Here is a 23,040-nt window from a genome sequence, read left to right on the forward strand (position 1 = left end):
ATGAGCTAACCAGCCCTGGAGAAGTCTGGAGGCCTGCCGAGCACCCTAATCATGACCCAGTAAACACATTCACGTGGATTCCAACACGGAATAGTCAAGGCCTGGAGCTTAGCAGAATGTCACTTTGCCTCCCACTACCTGCGACACACGAAAACCCTTAACGCCCTCCATACAGTGCTCCAAAGGATATTTTGCCGGTCAAGTGTCTTCATAAAATATTTGTTCTAATTAATTTAGACAAAGAACACTCCCTTCTGTAGTTCAGGTCTCACAAGAGTACGCCGTGAACTTGAAAGGAGCGTGCGTCGGTACGACCTTCCCAGGAAAAGGACTGAACTTCTCTAAAGTTCACGGCGTCCAGGACAGGAACTAAGTTACTGGTTTTATCACGGAGCTTTAATTTTTCCCCTGCCTCCTCTTCTCTTGGCATCAATGACAAAAGAAACTCGACAGCATCACAAGTTCTAGCTCTGGCCTGCAGGCGACGTTCTTCTCATTGCTCGAGGATGAACGATGGTTGGGGGCAGGGGCGGGAGCACAGGACCCTTGGCTGGCCCAACCCTTTATCCAGACGCTGCGAATTAACAGACGGAAGGCGATTAGACGAAGTGTTTAAGGCTCTCAAAAACAAATTTTTCAAGCATCTTCAAGCACTCACAAACACTTGATACTGTAATTAGAAATAATTAGCTTCTCATTAAGCCTCTACCAGGCAGCAGTGGTAACCTACTTTGGGTTACATGCACTCGAAAATGTAGGTATCTTCAAAATAGCTTCTAACTCACACTTTTGATTAATACAAACTCATCCCTTACGAAATGAGTCAGACCTGGTAAAGATTTACTGGATGTCATTTAATCTACAGAAGAATTAAATGAAAGTGGGGGGAAGGCTGGATAGAGAAGGCTAGGGGAATGAAAATTGGGCAAGGTATGCCAAATACCGACAGCAGGTAAAGGACAGCCACGGTTCCCTGTGGTAGGGACTGTACAAGCGTGGCAAGCGACACCAAAAGGGGGCTATTTCCAGGAGAAAGGAGTTCTCTGGGCATCATCTGTACCTCAAAGACAGGCAAGTTTGGGAAAAGGAAGTGAGCCCCTACCTCCTACTTCTCCCCTCTACAGTAGTCTCTACAGCCTTCTGGAAGGAAGGGCTCACAGTTCCTTCTGGTGGGGACACGTGGGATTCTGCATTCTAAAGAAAGGGAGGCAGGAAACCCCAATTTTAGGACTAAATGCAGAATAAACATTACTGTGGCTTTTATTTCCTACACTTAGAAGAAACTGAGGGGTGTGAGACCCCCTGGGCACTGACCTGCCCACTCCTGGGGGGCAGGATGGAACCCTTCCCCCCACGGGAGTTATTCTGCACCAGTTTCTGGCAGTGTGTATCCCTAAAACCTGCCTCGGGAAGAGGATTGAGTGCTTGCCCTGAGAGCTGGAGGAGAGGTGGAAATTTCACATAACACACCAGGAGAACCATGCCGGGAACCAAGGCAGGAGAGGCAGCTCTGAAGGAGGAGTGAAAGATGGGTGTGCAAGCCCTTAGCCAGTGAACAAGATGAATGGCCTTTACTCACTGCCTCTCTCATCCCCAGAAGGCAGAGGGTGGGGGTTCTTGGGAAGAACGTGTGCTTAATCTACGTTTCCAAATGATAACCCTGAGCCAGCACTGTCTTGCAGTCAGTCCTTTGGCATCTCCTATCCAAACGAAGCCAAGGAGGACTTCTCAGCACTCTCTCAGACACATATGACAATGACTAACTTCACATGAGGGGGAACTGACCTGCAACAGAAGTCAGACTCTCAGCCCTGAAAGAATCCTTACAAATCTCACTTGGCTTAATGCCCGTTGAAAAAAAAAAACAGCAGCTTGACGATGAACCCGAGAGACGTTCATTTCAATCCACATTCTGTTCATTAAGGTACCTTCCCCAGGAAAAGTAATTGTTCCTACAAGGGAAAGTAATTTGTCTACTACAGTACAGCTTCTTAGACAAATACATAAAGTGAAAATAATAGTCAACACGAGAGGGGTGTCCATCAGACAACAATCATCATGTTTCCCTTTGTGCCTTGGGTGCTAGGAAGCTCAGAACCAAATGAGTAACTGTTAGACCTGGTGATTAGCCTTGCATTCCTTTTTAAATTTTTTTTGGGGGGGTATTATTGTTACTCTATTTCCCATCTGTCTTATCTCCCCTTAGGAGAAAGAGGTAGGCAGCCCTTACTCTATAGAAACTACAGTACATCATCCTGCCTGGCTGTGAAGGCTACGCTCTCACTCCCATACATAAGAGGGGAAATGTGGTCAGACAAACCCAGCTCAAAAACTGGCAGAGCTACTTCTGTCCTGCACTGCCAGGGCACCCAGAGAAAGCCACACTGAAGGTCACAGCTTGGCTCATATCCTTCAAAAAGTTGCTTAATAAGACTGAGCCAGGAAACAGAACTTGATACTCGGGCCCCAAAATACATTCCCAAAGCAAACCTAAGCCTCATCGTTAAGTTATTCTCTGAGGGTCAGGGTTGAATTTTCGGGGTATTATTAAAAAAAAAAAAAAAACAAACCACCAACTGCATATGTACTGATAATCTGCAGTATCAGTTTTGTTATCAATAGATCAGAATACAACTAGCCATCAGACAAGGGCTTAAAAATAATATACTTAATTTTGAAATAGAAAAAACTGACCTTTCTTAGTTTCTTTCCCTTCTGGAATATGGAACTTACTTCCTTTATACAATTTTCTTTTTTCTTTTTTTTTTTTTAAAGATTTTATTTATTTATTTGACAGAGAGATCACAAGTAGATGGAGAGGCAGGCAGAGAGAGAGAGAGAGGGAAGCAGGCTCCCTGCTGAGCAGAGAGCCCGAAGCGGGACTCGATCCCAGGACCCTGAGATCATGACCTGAGCCGAAGGCAGCGGCTTAACCCACTGAGCCACCCAGGCGCCCCAATTTTATTTTTTCTAATGTAAGCCAGGGGTATTATCACCAAACAGCAATTAGAAATAAAAATTCCCCTTTCGTTCTACAAAATTATAAATACCATCATAGTCAAGGAAAAAAATTTCAATGCCCATGAAAAACACATTCATTTTTTGTGCAGAAGTTGTGTTAGGCTTCAAATGAGGCCAAGCAGTATTAAAACTGACTGCCTTGGGCCAAATAAAACTATGTTTTTAAAAGATAAACCAGATCATGTCTTGGGTTCCTTCTGAAAACATTAAAAAATTCCCTAGACTAGGGGTGCCTGGCTGGCTCAGTCAGTCGGGCATGTAACTCTCGATCTCAGGGTCATGAGTTCAAGCCCCATGTTGGGGATGAAGCCTATTTAAAAAATAAAAAATAGTAATTAAAAAAATTCCCTAAAGAGTGAAATTCTTAGCAAAGAATTTAGAACTCTCTATCACTTTTCGGCCTTTTGGCTAAGACCAAGTGTGGAATTCTCTGATCGGGGCCCTGTCTTAGCCATATTCCAGGAGATATGTCCACAATGCTATTTGAGCACATCTACGCACAAGGTACCAGCGTGAGGCTGGAGCTTTATATCCACTCATTTAACTCCCGTGGGGCCACGAAGTAGGTATCCATAGGTGTGCTTTACAGACTGAATGGGGAGGCATCAAATAAGTTGTGGTTATAGCTACTCAGGAACCAGGAGTTGTACCAGACTCTCAGCTTTTGGCCTGTATCTTATTCCATTATTCCAATGAGCCCCTGAATGCTCCGTACACTTGCCTGTTTCAGCGTGTTAAATGTCTGCTAGCTCCTCACCTAGTGTGGCCTCACATGCCTCCACCCTAATTCACCTTTCAAGGACAGTTCAGACATGGCCTCTTCCACAAAGCTACCCCCACTCTCATGCTCAGCGAGAACCGATTGCTTCCTTTTCGCTCTCCACAAAATTTGCCTTTACCCCTTTAACTGTGCTTACTTGGCTACGTACCCAAGCATCTGTAGAACATTCTGCACCCCAATGTACCGCAGCCTCAAAGGGATGTGATGTCTAAGAAGCCACCTGTGTCCTGTCCCACGTTCCTTCCTCAATAGGACCTTAGTCTCTATTGCTCAATCAATGGCAGACAAACAGCCAACTGGGGCAGCCAGGTGTCCCAGGTGTTCACAGTCTCTCGGCTGTTAGCGATGAGATCAAGGAGAACCTGGTTATCCAGGATTATCTTCCAGACAGACTGGACGGCAGGAGGTTAATGGCCCATGATTCATGCCAAAGATCAAATATTCAAAAACTGATGCGTCGCATGGTGTGTTCCTCCAAAGGAAATACAAGTGACCAATTAACAAAAGACAAATATTAAGATCCGTGATGTACAGAACATGCAGGTGTACTAGTCCATTCCTAAGTGACAGTTTCCCTGTGGTCACTGTCCTAACTGTTGCTGAGACCACGTGCCTGCTTCCTTTAACACAACAGTCCATTATTTGTGATGGCCTAAGGATGTGTGCAGGCTTGCTCCGCATTACATGAGAAACTGGAAAAAATAACAGATGTACAGCACCAGCAACAGGAACAAGTGTAGTTCCCTGTTTCCTAGGAAATCATGATAGAAGGTGAACCCCAAAATAAAGGAGTCCTTTTACCCTCCAAAGTCTGAGAAGGCAATGATTTCTTTTAAAGGACAAACACAGGCCTCAAAAAGAATGGTTTGAGAGAGGGTAGGATCTTGGCAAAACAGTACAAATTAATTTTAAAAAGAGATGCCACCAGTTAAAGACTTAACAGTTAAAGACTTAAGCATCGTATAATTTTCTACATGCTTCACATACATTATTTAGTTTTCCTTTTCAAGAATACAAGATTAATGACTCCTACTTTACAGATGGAAAAAGCAAGTGGCTTGTCTGCAGTCATAAAGCCAGCGAGCAGCAGAGCGTGGAGTCCAGCGGGCTCCAAGGTCTGAGCGGGCATCCCACCTTCCACCGGGAGCCCACTGTGATATGCCAGACCCTTTCCTAGTTTCCCACGCCCTGACAACCCCTAACATTTACTTTACTTAAATCACTGTGTGTCCAATATTGCTCAGTGAAAACACATATGGGCGAGCAACCAGAAGAGCAAATACGAACAAACAGATTTAGGCAGTTCCTGGGGCCGCAGGGCAATTACTGGAGATGTTCCCAATTTGACATTAATAAGTCAGAAAAGAAACTAGCGTAAACCCCAAGATATCCTGAATAAAACATGTCGGCTGCTTCTGTTTCAACCACTAATGATGATTCTCAATGCCAGTGAAACAGGCCTGCACATCCAGTCCCCCTTCTGGCTGAAGCCCTGGTAGGCAGATGATCATTAGAGGCTCGGCTACCAAGACAAAGGTAAGAGCAGGCTTCTTCCTCCCAGAGCCACAGCAGTTTAAAAGCACTGAAGATCTGTATTTCGGATAGAGGTCAGTCCTCTAGGAACACACTGTTTTATAATCTGGAAAAAAAAAAACACTAGAAAGAAATAAACTGAACTGTGGATTGTGATTTTTAAGATAAACGCCACCCCATGATCTTTCTAAGCTCCCAGGCCTCTATCTGGGTTGACAGTTCTTTCTAAACAGAGGGCACAGCCTTCCAGGCCCTACTCAAAACACGTGCAAGCAACCAGCCCACGGAGATGCCCAGGAAAGCCCCAGTTCCAAAGCCACGTGTCCTGAACCGAGGTTAATGATATCCCAGGGGTAGTGCACGTTAATGGTTAAAAGTGGATTCAGAGCCAGACTGTATAGGTTCACATCTCAGTTCTGCCATATCAAATGTATCATCGCAGGCAAATTGCTTGTTCGATGCCTCAGTTTCCGCATCTGTAAAGTGGGGACAGTAGTACCTACTTCAGAGGGCAATCGTGATGATTAAATGAATGAATAATTGTGAAGGGCTTGGAACAGGGCCTTGTGCAGAATTAGGTGCTCTAAGTGTAGGCTATCGTTTGTCCAACACGACATACCCCAAGTGAGTGGGAACTTCAGAAAGTCCAAAGCCAAGAGCCACAGTACGGCTGTCACCATGATTAAGCTTTTCCAGTGGAAGATGATAATTCCCTCACCACCCCGCTTCATGGAATCTGCTTGTGTGCACATGTGTGCCCTGTAGGGGAGAGGCAGGAGGAGCAAAGACAAGCAGAGTCTCAAAACACACAGGAGGCCCCTTCAGAATGCAGTTTCAATGAACCTGAACTGAACAATAAAGAGAACTTTTCCAAAAGATGCCCATTTACCCAAAAGCAGAACATCTAGTATTTGAGGGACTAAATCCAACTTCTGAAAAGGTGCAAGACCTCAAATGACTAAAATTTAAAATCTCAGTATCTGGTCCTTAAGTTTTTATATAGGGATCATCGTCTCCTATGTTGTTACTCTGATGAAAGGAGGACCCTAAATTCAGGCTCTAAAGGGAGATGTCTAACAAATCCCCAAGCCTTTAAGCAAAATAAGGAAAAACTGTATTAGAAAAACTTATCTAATGATTGTAAATTGCTCCTTCCCGCAAGAAGCCCTCCTAAACTAACTCTTGAGAGCGTTAGCTCATGGAAGCTTGTTTTTACTGATACGTGCGTTTTCAAACCAGGCTAGAGTGAATTCCATGAACTCTCTCAATGGCATCACGATCTGATTTTATCCAGGTTCTCTCTCCACGCCTGACTCATGCTGTCACCAAATCCTCTGACTTCTTTGCCTAATAATTTCTCCCTAGATCGAGCCTTCCCTACTATCCCCAGATCCACCTTCCTGACCCCACAACCCCACTTCCTCATCCAGACAAAGAGCAAGGGTTTAAACACATTGCACGGGGATGGAGAGCCGTTCCACTCACCTTCTCCACTTCTGCTTGCCTCCAGTGAGAGCCCGGGACAAGCTGTACAATGGCTCTTCCTTTAACAAAGGAACTGGGTTCTTCCTCCTGCTGGTACTTAGTCCCTGAGTAATGTTTCCTATTCCAATTACCCTCGGTCTCCCTCCGTCCTTCTACCACTTACCCAATGGGCCTCAGCACCGCAATGCACTGAACATATCTCTGCACCACCTTTCCTCCCTAGTACTTACGTCATTCCCTTCTGGGCATACCCTTTCCTAGTACTCTGCCTGATACAAATCCTACCATCTCTGCAAGATTTCTTCCACCGACTCCTGCCCATCTTACTTCCGCTCCTTTCTGATCCACTCTGGCTCTTATTAAGACTATTGAGAGGGACCCTACTTGTTTTATCTTCCTTGCTGGATTTTTAGGTTACTGAAAGTACTCACTCTTTCTAGATGCCATATGACACTCAGAACAGAACTAGGAGTATCATTGAGCAGTGAACACTTATTTGCATAACCAACTTCTCCATATTGCTTTATTACCGCTATAAAGCTCTAGTTCCAAATTCTGAAGGAGACCCACACTAAGAATATGTATTGATCAGTACACACATACATATATGTGTGCATATATACACGTATATAACTGAAACAAGTTTTATGAAATAATACTTATCTTTGCTACATGCAACCCAACTACAAGCATATTTTTAAAAAATAGAGGTTAGCTCATTTTTTTGGACCACTGCATATTAGGAAATAATTAATCTTGTTAGGGTATGTTAATTTTAGTATGTAGAAAAACTTCTTTTTGTACACACGTCAGAAACAAAGTACCCTGACGTCTGCAGATGACTTATTCTGAAACGGATTGCATATACACTACATAAAGTAAATTCAAAAACTTTGTTAAATCTGGATAAGGCAGATGGGTATTTGCTGTACTCTTCCTTCTACTTTTCCATATAAAAATATGATAGTTGTTATGCATTAAACTCATTGGCATGACCAATAAATGAGACTCGATCCTATTTGAAAAACAGTGCTTTATAATTAGGAAAAAGACAACCCACATGTTTCTGTGCTTGATAATTATATTTAAGGAGGCTCTAATGTACTGAAGAATGCTCTATGGTTACTTCCTGTCCAGTGGAAAGTCAATAAACTTTCCACTGTTGAGTCTACTGATCTGTCCTCCAACAGTCTTCCCATGAAACTTTCCGTGAATCATTACTTCCTTAGCAGTAAGGTAGCTCTGATCAAGGAACATTTTACTTGCAAAGTAAAACCTAACTTTTTTTTTTTAATTTAAATTCAATTAACCAACATGTAGCACATCATTAGTTTTTGAGGTGGTGTTCAATGATTCATTAATTGCGTATCACTACCCTAAGACTTCTCATCCTAAGGAAAAGCTCTGTGCTTTTCATCAAGGCTCTAAAATGACTACACCTGGGAACAGCCAACTATCAAGGCCACGCGAGGAAACAGCAGAAGTCATAATAAGCACATGCTCTCGTTAAAACTTTCCCCTTCCTTCTCCTTTAAGAACTGGTTCTCATAAAAGAATAAATTTCACCTCATTTAATTGGTACTAACAGGGATGTGTTTTTGAAATCTTTAGATAATTGACATCCTTACGATTTAAGGGCCAACATTTTTAAGTCTTACTGATCGCAGATTTCTATCCCAAGACTGCCTCCCCCTTGACTGGGCTCCTCCATATGACCAGGTCTGAACTATGACAGAACACAGGCACAGTTTCTTCCTGACCCTAGGTGGTGAGTCAGGGACCTCGGGACAATGGAGCACCAGGGAGCGCCAGCGGGCCAACAGTGCTGAGCCAGGTGGCACCTAGGCCGTGCACACCCAAGTAAAAATCATCCAGGTGGACATTTCTGATGCGTGCACTTTACCGCAAGTTATCCCTCAGAAAGGTAAAAAATAAAATGCAAATGCACAAAACAAAGAGAAAGCCCAGGAATCTGTGTGGCATACTAGCAAAGGACTAATATCTGGGGCATAATGAAACATACCAGATTTAGATGCAAAGATATTTAATCCTAAATTCTGCAAACTGCAGCAACATCTAAAACCCCACTGCCAATGCAGCTTGCAAATGCCCTGGTTCATTACATAATAGTTATTTAGAATGCCAATGTTTCTCAAATTTAACTAAAAGCACACAAAGTACAATTAGAGCTTATTCATTTACTTAAGCCAAATGTTTTTATGATAGTTAATGGAATTGACTAATTTAGGTTAATGGAACTGACTGATAGTTAATGGAACTGATCCATTTAAGTTTCAGACTAAGCCCCCCAAATACGTATTTTCCACTCAAAAAATGCTTTTTTCTGGGTACCTTCTGTAAGCTGGGCGGTATGCTCAAAGTACCTGAGTCACAAAGGTGAATATGGGGACGCCTGGGTGGCTCAGTTGTTAAGCGTCTGCCTTAGGCTCAGGTCATGATCCCAGGGTCCTGGGATCGAGTCCCGCATCAGGCTCCTTGCTCAGCGGGGAGCCTGCTTCTCTCTCTCCCTCTGCCTGCCACTCTTCCTGCTTGTGCTCTGTCTGTCAAATAAATAAATATAATCTTTAAAAAAAAAAAAAAAAGAAAGAAAGGTGAATATGACAAACTCAGCCCCAGGAGCTCCTGCTTGGGCAAGGAAGACACACAGAACCACACCACTACAGAAGAATGTAATAAGCACCGTAAGGAATAAAAAGGAATAAGTCACCAGAAGCCTTCGGTGAAACAGCTTTGAAGAGGATGATACTCGGTTTGGACACAGAAGAGGAGACTCAAAAATCACCCAAAAGAATCAAGCAAGGAACACAATGTGCCCACAGAGGCAAAAAGTAGAATATTTGGGAAACAAATAGGGTTTCTTGAGGTGTCTGGAATTTAGAAGGACTGAATGGGTTGTTCTAAATCAGGGTACAGTCGAGGACTAGGACAAAAAAGAAGTCAGGGCAAGTATTTCTGAAAGGCAGAGGCATGAGAAAGAACACAGACAGCCTACAGCTGGCTCTGCAGGCCACACAAGACTGGACACTTGACCGAGTAGACCAGGGGAAGCCAGGGTTTTAAAAGTAAGTGGGGATTTTTTTTTTTTTAAATCATAAAAATATTAAGAAATAGGGGCACCTGAGTGGCTCAGTTGGTTGAGTGTCTGACTCTTGATTTTGGCTCAGGTCCTGATCTCAGGGTCTTGGGATTGAGGCTTCCATTGGGCTCCGTGCTCAGCGCGGAGTCTGCCTGTCCCTCTCCCTCTGCCCCTCCCCTTGTGTGAATGCCAAACATGCTTTCTCTAATAAATAAAATCCTTAAAATATATACTGAGAAATAGAGATCTGGAGAGATCAAAAAGTTAGGGGGAAGAAAATCACCCATAAAACCCTCCCTTAAATACAGACACTGTTTAGATTCCTAACTTCTTAAAAACACAGAAATGTGGTTATACCGGACATAGGGATTTCGGATACAATTCAAGTGCTGTGTACACAGGGACATGGGAAGGCTCCATTAATCTGTAGGATTTGGTCAGTATATTCCTGCACACTCACACTGCATCACAGACCAACACTAAGTGGGGCCTCTCTGTGAGATGCAGAGATCCTACAAGCAAACGCAAACCCACTATTTAAAAAAAAAAAAATCATTTGAGGCTAAGGACAGCTGAGTTCTCATCTAAAATAATAATGTCTACCCCATGATGAGAAACCAGGCATTTTGCCTCACAAATACATGACATAATTCATGCCATCTCTACTCCCTCTTCTGGAGACATGAGAGGCTGAACGCATTCCACTGATTGCGGTCCTGGTGCTTTGTCAGAGGGCTCCACAGATTACAAAGGATAAAATTTTTACCTAAAATGAAAGAAAAGGCAGGAGCTAAAGTTGACTTCCTGGCGGCTAGGATTCCTTTTGTCTTTTATTTGTGGATTGAAAAGTGAAATCCTTCTGTGTTTGCGGAAATTACATTCTGCTCACTCTAAGGCATAGTTGGAAAATATCCCAGATTTTTCTGCCTGTAGGAAAGCATATTATATCTAACCACACTGTAGATCTATTATGACTCAAATTCCACCTGAAAAAAATTTTTAAATCCAAATCAGGTTAGTAAAGGGGGGAAAAAAGGCACGTGAAGAAAAGAAAGCTACCAGGCGCCTGGGTGGCTCAGTGGGTTAAAGCCTCTGCCTTTGGCTCAGGTCATGATCTCAGGGTCCTGGGATCGAGCCCCACATCGGGCTCTCTGCTCAGTGGGGAGCCTGCTTCCCCCACTCTCTCTGTCTGCCTATCTGCTTACTTGTGATCTGTCAAATAAATAAATAAAATCTTAAAAAAAAAAAAAAGAAAGAAAAGAAAGCTACCTTGGAAAGTTTCAATGCCAGATACTTTTCTTCTCTTCGCTGGCTACTGTAATGAACCAAATCCTGAGTCCGTATCTGGCCCAGAGCCCTGACTTCCCAATGAGACCACAAAAACTCTCAGACAGGACACCTGTTCTGAGCTTAGGACAGAACTGCCTATGTGCACAATTACAGTTGGAAACCTTACTTTATTGCTCAGTCGGAAGAATGCCTTTCCTGAGAGACTTTACTCAAGCCTGGTTCCCTAAGATATCTGAATGAGGTTTTCTTTGTGCCCAACACTGGGAAAGCTGATGGCCTTCCAAAGACTCCAAGGGCTGCTAAGGATGTAAGAGTGTTCCAGTGTGGCATACTTCATTAATTCAACTGAGCCCACCTACCTTACTCAGCGTCTCAGAATGTTAAAGAACCATCTGTTCAATAATCACTGAGAACAGGATGAAACCTCATTCAGCCCAAGATACTTCCCTGAATTTTTGATGACCTGAAATGTCTTTGACGGCTGTACTTGATGAGGCTTCTGATGTCATTCATTACTTCAGTTGTGGTTAGGACTGACATTCTATTAATCAGGCAACATAAATATGTAGCCCTAAGTACCACAATCCCTGTGCCAGAGACAAAATGCCCGACTGCTTTTCATTCTGGATCAACGTGTGCTCGATGATCGGTGACTATACACTTCACATTACAGGACTGACTCCAAGTGCTCAGTCCCGTCTCAGAGGCAAGGGTATGTTTATCTTATTAACAGGCATATTTTTCAGAAGAACAAAACTTTATATATAAACAGTGGGAAAGTGACTAACATAAGTAGGCAAAATTAAGTGACAAGCAGATTTGGGCACCATCATTTATTTTCTACTTACATAACATCTTTCATCAAAAATCTCAATAAACCTTACCAAGTACTCTTGTCCCAACCTGGGGATTAGATTATCTGCATGTATTACAAAGTCTACTCTGAATATCACACTAAGCAAATGACAGGCATTCGGTCTTTTTTTTTTTTTTTTTTTTTTTTAAGATTTTATTTATCAGAGAGACACACAGCGAGAGATGGAACACAGCAGGGGGAGTGAGAGAGGGAGAAGCAGGCTTCCTGCTGAGCAAGCAGCCCAGGTGGGGCTCGATCCCAGGACCCTGGGATCATGACCTAAGCTGAAGGCAGACGAGTAACAACTGAGCCACCCATGCACCCCAGGCCTTCAGTCTCTAGGACTCCTTGTTAATTTTCTTTCCTCCCCCTTGTCTCACATCACTCAATTCTCTTTCTTTCCGGATCATCTCTCCAACTCCTAAGCTGGATCCCTGCCGGGCATGGGTCTTTAATGCCTCACCCCAGACCACACCTCCCACAGCATCTTACCATCTCAGGCTGTCCCTCCCTGCGGCAGCACATGGGCTGTCCACAGGATACGGTCTCCATTCGTTCCACTGGCAATCAAGGCCCTCTACGTCTTGACCCAAACCTGGCACTCGTATTTGCACACTGATGCCTATAGACCAACTGGCCTGATCCAGGTGAACTTTGACCAAGTCAAAAGGACATGTCCACATTGTTTCTACCAGCTCACCTCCCCTTTCCTCATGAGCTCCCCCCACGCATGGTCTCAGCACCCCTCCCACCTCTATCGGCAGGACAGGTCATCAGACATATTTTGTCTCCAGTGCTCGCCCAGGTTCTACCAGTTATGTTTAGTCTACCACGAAGAGTATCAAGGAAGTCAAGGACTTTAACAAGGTCACAAACCGGTGGGTGATGAGCCAGAGTGCCAACTCAGGTCTGAGGCCACAGCGTGTGTTTGTTCTAAACCCTCAGGCTTCCTCGACTGCCATCCCCAACTTTTTATCTACCAAAACCGTGGGGTTCCCTCCATCTGGCTCATGTTAACCTTTCCACACAAAGTCGCTTCCTGTCACCTCCAGTCTAAGCATCAGTGCTCTCTCAGAACTCCTGCTGCTCTGGGGTCCTCCCAGCAGCAATAACTCCCTCATCACCTCATATTATAACTTATTCTACCCGCCCCCCCCCCCCCGTTGCAGTCCGGGAGCCTCACGATGTCCTTTGAACATAGTAGGCACTCAGATTCTTATAATAAGAGTTGTCTTATACTTTGATATTATTCCAATGGGTGAAATCCCTATCAGGGATGTTAATTTCACCAACTGAACAAAAGAAGTTCAATAATAAGGGCCCTTTTGAGCTCACTAACTGAAAAGATCAGATGAAAGGGCTAATTTTGGCAGCTTGAATATGTTATCAAAGACCCAGGCTCTTTCCCTTTTTTCCTTCCACTACCCCTAGGATGTCTGCCTATTCTCTCACGGAGGTGAAAGAGATACTGTGGTTCTAAGAATCACATGTAGACAATTTCTGGTGGCAGACAAGTTTACTGCTTTTTCTTTCTCATTTTATTAGGGAGGAAGCATTTTCCAGAAACTCCCCAGCAGATTTCCCCTTAGGTCCCTTTGGTCAGGACTGAGTCATCTGTCCATGCACTAGCTGCAAGCAGTCTGTGGAAGCAGGATCTGACACTTCCAGCCTTTATCGCAGGAGCTGGCTCAGCCAACCAGGGAGAAATGGAAAGAAATGGTGCTTGCACGGGCAAGCTATTATTTGCAAATAAACTGCTAGAGAAATATTAATGCAATGGTAAGTTATGTACAGTGAGAACCCTCAATGTCCAAAGAGATGAATTAGCATAAGAAAAGCTGCGCATCAGGGGGCACCTGGGTGGCTCAGTCCAATGAGCATCAGACTCTTGGTTTTGGCTCAGGTCATGATATACGGGTCTTTCAATTCAGTTGAGCCCCTTGTCAGGCTCTGCACTCAGCGGGGAGTCTGCTTCAGTTTCTCTCCCTCCCTACGCCCCTCCCCCTGCTTGCATACTCTCTAAAAAATAAGTAAAATCTTTAAAAAATGTTTGCTAATTGGGTATAGCCCTCCCGTTGCAATAGGGTGCTGACTGCACTACAGCTGGGGGGTGGGGGGAACATTGCTGGAGTCCCCCAGTCCTTGAGGCAGTAACTTGTAAATACATTCCTTTCTGTCGGAAACAACCTCTTCCACCACAATGACCATAAGGAAGGAAGGGCATGGAGGAAAGAACCTAGCTCTTTCGTTTCCATACAGTTCTCCAAAGGATGACAATAGGCAAAAACAAAAAAAAAACAACCAAGAGATTTAAAGAACAGAAGTGATAGTGATATCCAATATTTACAGGTCTTTGCCTCTTTTCCTATTCTTTGCTGCTCCAAACAGGACATTTTCCTTGCATCACCACAACCATGGCTGCCATCATCTATTTCCTGTTTTAGAACCAACACAGATACCTATCAATGGGGAACCACCTAAGAAAATTCTAGTACAATGGAAAACAATGCAGCTGCTAATAGGGAAGTGAATGTGAATGAGCCCTCATGGAAAGCTATCCAAGCTGAACTGTTAAGGCAGGAAAGCAAGATGCAGAGCTATGTCTAAACACACTCATTTGTGCTTTAAGAGAGGTACAGTGTTGGGGTTTATATAAATAAAGTGTACTCTACTCATATGGAAATTTCCAGAAGGATATCTCAGGAACTGTGAACGGTAGTTACCTCTGAAGAACAGGGTTGGGAATCTGGGGGCAGAAATACATTGTTTTATATTCTTTTTTGGTAGAGTTTGTTTTTACTCATTTTGTTATTTTCAGATCTTTAACAAAGTTCCTGGTGCTTATACCCTCCAAGTGAGACTAATATGCAAATACCTTTAAAATTTCATTAGCACACTCCAGATACTTCCTTGTCCCCTCTTAGGCCCTATGATTTTAGTAATAATAGCAAATAATATATATATATTTTTAAAAAATAGCAAACTAAGTGGCCTAAGTATTCAGGATGATAAGTCAAAGAGAGTCTTACAGAAAGACTATCTGGTGATTGATTGCGTACAGAGCACGTGGCTCCTAAGGGCCAGACTCTTGTATTTGTAATTCTCAGATTTTAAAGTCTGGGTTTGCCCTTTGAGAAGGCCTATCTCTTCAAGGTTAAAGTTTCTCAGGATCCAAAAAAGGATATGACTACTACTACTTCATTTTTTGAGGGTTCCAGAATTTAAACAAAGCGATGCTGAAATCAGATTACAAGATATTTTTTAAGTGTTTACAAATTCTCAAAACACTAAAAATCATTTGGCACATACTTAGAGACCCAGAAATTCCATTTCTAGGAACAAGTGCCCATGTTAAAGAAGTGTATTAAACACATTCATAGCAGCAAGGTTCACAACAGAAAACCACCACCACAACCCAGAAATAACCCAAAGGTCTACAGGCAATAGAATGTGTGTGTGTGTGCGTGTGCGTGTGTGTGTGTGTGCTGGGTGCTTTTGTATAGTGGAATGAGAGGAACCATAGCTACAAGAATTAAAACGTAAATCTTTTCTAAACAAATGAGTCAAAGAAAACCACATGAAGTATGAATTCCTCTTTCTAAAGATCAAACGCAGGCAAACTCCTATTTGGGTATAAACACACAGGTGGTGAAATGACAAAGCAAAAGCAAGGGAATGGTTACACACCTTAAGACAGAATGACCTCTTGGAGGAGGGGAGGCTTGTGATGGAGGGACATGCAATCGGGGAAAAAGTCATAGGGTCAAGTTCAACTTCTTACCCAGGGTTTTAGGTGCAGGAATGTTTCATGTTATTTTTTAAATAAAATATCTTTTGGGTGTAGCATTTTACAATTTACAAACATTTAAAAATAAACACCATAGAATAAGATACACAGTGTAATAAACATTGTGTGTACATATGTTTAAGTTACATGATGAGTAACATCTATCTTTTAATCCCACTGGTCTGTCTGGCTCTGTACTTCATTCTTGGTTAATGTCTAAATCTGAGGACCCGACTTAACTTGTGATCTGGACTTAAAGGCCTCTGGGCCACTCCAGTGGGGACTGACTTGGCCTTTCTGGGTCACATCCAGGAGTGGTAAAGGATGTAGTCAAAACAGTGAGAGCCCCCAGTTTTCCTCATCCTACAGATGAACCCCCAGGCAGCCTGCAAACCACCCTCGTTTGCACTGGAGGAACCCACTCCTCCTGGGTCAGCTGCAGGATGGGAACCGGGAGGAAGAAGAGCTGGGAGGGGCCTGCCCACATTGAGAAGGCTTCTCCAGAAAAGTCTTGTCAACCAGCAGCAAGAAAAGACCCCTTCCTTCTGAAGAGTCCCTCACAGAAGGCAGTGGTAGTTTTATAACCAGTTCTCCAGTGGTTTGGGAAGCAAACCTTTCATTCCAACCCAAACGGTATACAACCACTGCACTCACAATGCTGGGAGGCTACTAAGATGGTCTGTTGTTAGAACAACAGGCCCTCCATTTTTTTTTTTTTAGTAACAGAAATTTAATCTCCAAGATGCAAAAAATCTAATGATAACCAAAAAATTCTTCCCATTTGCCATGCCTCTCTTCCATCCTCAATAATTTGTTTCTAAAGACTGGGAATCATTACCAAGAGTAAGCCCACCTTTGCAATATTCTAGATCAACCTCTGATGCCAAACTCACTGGAAACAAATTACTTGAATAAATGTGTTCAAGTATTGTCAGGTCCAGGAAATGGAAGAAAGACTGTATGTGTTTTGTACCGATGCACAGAAACAGTCCATGGCACAGGCGCGCGCGCGCGCACACACACACACACACAGTCACAAACTGAACAGACATTCCCAGGAGATCAGGCAGCTCCCAGGGGCAGGGCAAAACAGAACACTGGCCACCCCGCGGGGCCCTGGGTGATACAGATGTCCACTTCCCCCACTGCTGCTTCCTCTCCCAGCCCTGCTGTGGCTGGGGGACGGCCACCACGCCCGTCCGCCTCATGGTGGAGAGACAGTGGCTGACACTGTCCCACACAGTCTGTTTTACCCAGTCCCAAGTTTCCAGGAAAGGGAGGTTTCAAGGAGACCCACTTCTGAGAGGACTCGGGGTTAGAGTACAAGGTCAGACCCACTTCCACCTGTTTAGCTCCGGGATTACCTCCCCGGTGTCTGGGAAGCAGGCAGAGAGCCAGCTCGGTTTCCAGCCAGGAGCTGGCACCGCTCCAATCCAAGTATTTGCTCACCTCTTAAATCCCACAAGCTGCATGGACACTTTTAAAGGACCCAGCATTACAAGCTTTGGTGGTTCAGGAGTTTAGGCCATTTAAATACCTAGAAACCCATGGGGCGATGAGGGAGGATTTGGGGCAAGCACAAAAATAATCTATATTTCTCTTAAGCACCTCATCAACTCTGAATGACCACAAAGCTCTACAACACATAGTTATACAGGCGGCTGAAAGGGGAGAGCAGGTGAAGGGACTTACCAAAACCGCACAACAGGTGAGAGGGCAGACCCGGACCGAGACCAGCGTGCCTTCCTGCCCGAGAGGCATCTGAGTCTGCAGGGCGGGCAGGCTGCGTCTTTCGACAGCACCTACCCTGTGACTCAGCCCAGACTCTGGAGATACGGCCTGCATATCTCTGGGCATTCCCGTGTTTGCCTCCAAGATTCTCCACGCCCTGCACCGTGAGCAGCACAGTGGCCAGCCATCAGACACCGTGTGGGACCCGGCGCTGCCCCAATGGGCTCTCTGTGGTGCCGCGAGACGCTCTCTATGGGGGGGGGGGAGGTGCAGACTGGAAGGGAGGCCCGTTATCCCACAACTCTGGGATGGCCAGGGGACCCCAGAAGACACTCAGTCTGGCACTCCTGGTTTGCTGATGAGGAAATGGGCTCAACTCAACAAACTTTGGTCAGGCAGAGTCCGGGCAGAGCAGTGAACTGAGCACAGGAAACACCAACATGAATGATGGCAGGGCGAGTGGGAAATGGTCCCAACGCCTCGGGAAAGGCATTGGCTCAGAAAAAGTGAGAGGAGTCGGGAGACTCTTTGCTCTGTGGCCTCATTCCCGAGGCAGACACTCCCTGGTGCCTCTGAGTGTCAGGCACAGTGAGGCGTGCTAGTGTCGCAAGGGGGCACAGCCAGAGAAACAATGGCAGCCTCTGAGGACAGGACAGCCTGGAGTCCAGCCCCAGGGGCAGGGAGGAGGGCTGGGGGGGAAGGGAAGAGAATGAGACAAGGCAGGAAGAGACTTGTCACTCAGAAGGTGCTTCAGGTAAAGCAAGTTCTGAACTGGTCAGCCGGACAGCAGATGAGGACCCGGGGGACTCAGCGCCAGGTGAGGAAGGCAGAACTGAGCAGCTGATGACGGGGATCAGACCTGGAGGGTTCCCGAGCAATCGTGCTAGGGGGTCTGCATTTCACCCCACAGGTCACGCGTGACAGCTGCTAACGGGATTAGGATGCCCAGATCCCGGGGTCAGACCGGTCCCCGTGAGGGAGCAGTCCGGTGGAACACACTGGCGCCTGGTGTAGGACTGACTCTAGGGCGAGAGTTTGCGGACGCCGGGCAGGGCAGTACTGGGAAGGAGAGTGCGCTCGAGGGACACCAAGGAGGCAGCGTCAAAAAGATGTGCCCCAAACTGGATGTGGGGATTATAAGGGAGAGTCAAGGAAAACCCCATGTCTCTTTCATTCCTAATGGTGGCCGATAAGATCATTCACAAGACAGAAAACTAGGGAGAGGCAGGAGGAGGACATGGGAGTAGAGTAGGATTCCTCTTCAGATGGGGATGGATTTGGAGTTCCTGTGGGACATCCAAGGAACTACAGGTGTCCAGATGAGCCCCAAGGGAGGAAGGGGCTGAAAACTGGAGCCCACGACGACAGTGCCTGGGGGCAACTTACTGAGGGGGCTACGCAGGGACTTGAAAGGTCAGGCAGATCTGATCAAATCCCCACTGCCATTTAGTAGCTATATGACCTTGGGCAAATAAATTAATCTTTTTGAGACTCTTATTTCATCTGAGGAAATTCCTCCTAGAAAAATCAAAGAAGGACCTGCTGTCATACCAGACACAAGGTATATCATATTTTTTCTTGCCCTTCTGTGATCATATACTGTCATCATATATTGCTTCACATTATAACCCTGTAACAGATTACAAGCTTTCCTGCTGTCAGTCATTTATCTTTAAATCCCTTTTGACCTCCCTTGCATGAACAGATTTGCAAATATTTGAATTGCTATAAGTCACATGAAAAAATCAGGCCGCGGAGCCTGAGTGGCTCAGGTCATGATCTCAGGGTCCTGGGATCAAGTCTTACATTAGGCTCCCTGCTCAGCAGGGACAGGTGACAAGCACCTCCCAGCTCTCTAGTAGCTGGCTCATTTAATAATTTTGATTAAACACAGGGAATGATTCAATTCAGGGCTATCGTTTTCAGAACGTGTTTGATTCCTGTCTTCCACCTGACCACATGTGGCCTGCCTCAAGCATGACCAGTTTGAGAGCGCACTCTGGTCCCTGAGTGATGGGACAGAGCAAGTACCCACTCCTCAACACACCAAATCTAACCTGAGGTTCTTGCTGCTCCCAGACTGTGTGGACTCTGGATGGCTCCCCTTAAACTTACAATATAGGGCACCCGTGTGTCTCAGTCTGCCTTCGGCTCAGGTCATGATCCCAGGATCCTGCGATCGAGCCCCGCAGCGCAAAGCCTGCTTCTCCCCCACCCGCTCCCCCTGCTTGTGTTCTCTCTTGCTGTCTCTCTGTCAAATAAATAAATAAATAAAATTTTAAAAAATAAAAAATAAAAATAAATAAATAAACTCACAATATACCTGGCCATCCCTCTTAGCCAGCCTCTAAGATTTCAACTCTCACTGACCTACAGACCCAGGATACCTCCTACTGCTGTCTTGAATAGACCTGAACTTCCCAGACTCTAAATAGATTCACCTCATTTTCTGTGTGTGTGAAAGATCCCCTCCCATCTTGCTGCCAGTAGGAGGCACAATAGAGGCAGGTGGACAGCCAGATCAGCTGGCATCTGATATCTGGGCCAACAGCAGCAGGATCCCCAGAGCACATAGCTCCTGATCCGTACTGTTCTCTCTCAGATGCCAGAAGATGCACACAGTGTGGGTCAGAAGATGTCTGAGAAGTAATTCTTTCAATTTAAACATCACTTTGAAACACACACACACCCCTAACTAGACCATGAAGGCATAAGAGGTTACGAATAACGAAGAGCATCTCATCACGGCGATGCCTCACTCAGAACTGTCCTACTCCATCTACCGAGAGAGCTGTTCATACCCAGGGAACCGTAATCTAGGGCCTCAGTTTCTCACAGTCACTTTATGCTCCAAGATTGTCTTCCTTTCTTCAGAACCCAATTCAGGTTCTGTGACTTCATCTGACCCAAAGAATTCTACAGGCAAATTCAGGGTTACTTACTTGCTTTACTAAGCTCCTTCTCTATTCTCTTCTCCCTCCCTCCCTTCCTTAGATACCTTTTAAATTCTTTTTTATGAAATATCTTTATTAATTCCTCCGACCAGCAGCCCTGAGGTAAGTCTCAGGTTTCACGTTAAGTAGACAGGATAGTCAGCTGCTCACCTGCAGCAGCAGAACAAACTGGGCCAGGAAAATCTTTTGAAAATAAAAGATTTCACCAGTTAAATTGGCAAAACTGGAAAGACATTCTGTTCCCATCTTTCTGTATTTAAAAAGACACACACCCCCTTGACCCAACAAGGCCGCTTTTAGAAATTTAACCACATACAGTTACAGGAAAAAAGATGTACAAAAATATTCAGTAGAGTATAACAAAGCAAATAAACACAGAAGGAAAATCATCCTAGAAAGAACTTAAATTGTGTATCAATAGGAGATTGGTGGGGCTCCTGGGTGGCTCAGTGGGTTAAAGCCTCTGCCTTCAGCTCAGGTCATGATCCCAGGGTCCTGGGATCGAGCCCCGCTTCGGGCTCTCTGCTCAGCAGGGAGCTTGCTTTCCTCTCTCTGCTGCCTCTCTGCCTACTTGTGATCTCTGTCTGTAAAATAAATAAAATCTTAAAAAAAAAAATAGGAGATTGGTTAAATAAATAAAGGATACATTTTGTGCAGAAAACATTTCTGTAAAGGATACGTAAGAAACAACGGTTCTTATCTCTGGGTATAAAGATTATAAGTTAGAACATTTTCCACCTTACGTCCTTTATGGTATTTTTTCCTATAAACTTGCACTCTAAATTAGCTGATTAATGGTGCGGGGTGGGGGAGCGAACCTTCGTAATTTAGGCTTAAAGCTCTACTACATTCTACATTCAGTATTATTCAATCTTTGTTAAACAGGAAATAGAACAAGCAAGGCACAAACGGAAACTCAAGAGAGCAGATACATGATAAAATGTGTTTGCTCCAACAGCTAATGATTTCATCACTCAACTATAGGAACTGAAGAGTTCATCTCAGAAGATGAGTTTGTTTTTTCCTCAAGCACCTCCTCTATGTGTTATAGACTCTTCTATAATCTAAATGGCTTGATTAAATTATGGATCTTGTGCTAAACATGTGTTTACACTTAAAATCAGTTTTACTCTGGAAAATGGAGATTGGGAAAAGAGAAGCCCACTTTTGTCAAACCTTAAAAAGAAATACAGACACACCCTCAAATTAAAAAAAAAAAAGAAAGAAAGAAAGAAAAAGCAAGACTAATGCCCAGGCCCTTTATAGGACTTACTGAATCTTTGGGTCTGGGAGTCCAATCTCTGTATTTTGCACAAGCTCCCCAAGTAAGTCCTATGTTGCTGGTACTGTGCCGTGCACACAGGAAGTAACTACACTTAGCAAACACCATGTCTTATCCAAAGGAAACATAGCATAGAGTGGAAAATTCTGTGAACAGAGGTGTTCACTACTGATTATTTATTTATTTATTTATTTGAGTGTGTGAGCGATGAGGGGCAGAGACAGAAAGAGAGAGAGAACTAACTTCAAACAGGCTTCCTGCTCAGCGCAGAGCACAATGCAGGTCTCAATCTCACGACCCTGAGATCATGACCTGAGCCAAAATCAACAGTAGGACACTTAACTGACTGAGCCACCCAGACACCCCTAAAACAAATAACTTAAAAAAAAAGTGATACGGTGTTTGGAGTAGCACTGGGTGTACGCAGAACCCTCCAGGCCCTGCCATCAACCCAACTCTTCCGGCTCATCTGTGGCTGACAGGGGCAGTAATGGGGAAGAGCCATCTTTGGGGCTGGGAGGGAGTTCAAAGGACGTAGACCAGTGTTTTTCAAGTGATGGCGGCAACCACCTGATTCCTGACCTGGACAGCAGTGCGGGGTCCAAACCAGCCCATGTGCATTAAACAGCCTCCTTGCTCCCTCCCACCCCCACCCCATTCTTATGCCCAAGTGAAGTTTCACAACCACTGAGCTAGTCTGGTATTTCGTGAACATCCCACTGTAAGATCATCTCAGGCTCCTGCTATCCCAGCCCCACCCCAGACTCAGTGAAGCAAAGTCTCTAATCTAACAGAGGTTTCATGTGTGAAAGCAGCGCCCCAGGTTACTCTTATAAATGGGGAGGTTTGGGACACACCAATTCAGGTCAAACTCATTTTAAGATCAAGAAACCACGGTCCAAAAAAGTTAAATAATTTCCCCGAGAGACTTAATACCTGATTAGCTGGGACATCGAAAACCTGGCGAGGTCATTTCTTCCTCTTATACCAACGGAACTTACTAATGTTTATCACCAGTACCTGCACGGTTTCTGATTCATCACCATGAGGCTGCAGGTAAGTGACTAATGAAGTCTAAACCCACAGGGCATGTCAGAACATCTATCTGGCCCTGGGAGTTTTTCCACTTTCAGTATCAGGATGAGGAGAAATTAAAAAAAAAAAAAAGGCGGGGGGGGCACCTGGGTGGCTCAGTGGGTTAAGCCTCTACCTTCGGCTCAGGT

At 44.7% G+C, this 23,040-nt stretch overlaps 1 protein-coding gene across 4 annotated transcripts in view; it reads right to left on the minus strand.

Moving 5' to 3' along the window:
• The window catches only part of TMCC3 (transmembrane and coiled-coil domain family 3), a 265,093-nt gene that overhangs the window by 20,104 nt on the left and 221,949 nt on the right, over nt 1–23,040 (minus strand). The window contains exon 1 of one of the 4 annotated variants that reach the window (XM_047740925.1): nt 17,543–17,676. The exons of the other annotated variants lie outside the window; for them this stretch is intronic. Coding sequence (XP_047596881.1) covers nt 17,543–17,611 — 69 coding nt within the window. The 5' untranslated portion in view covers nt 17,612–17,676. Of the gene's footprint in view, nt 1–17,542; nt 17,677–23,040 lie in introns of those variants that run through there. 4 annotated transcript variants of the gene reach the window in all.

Source organism: Lutra lutra, chromosome 8 (assembly GCF_902655055.1).
Source record: "Lutra lutra chromosome 8, mLutLut1.2, whole genome shotgun sequence".
Lineage (NCBI taxonomy): Eukaryota > Metazoa > Chordata > Mammalia > Carnivora > Mustelidae > Lutra > Lutra lutra.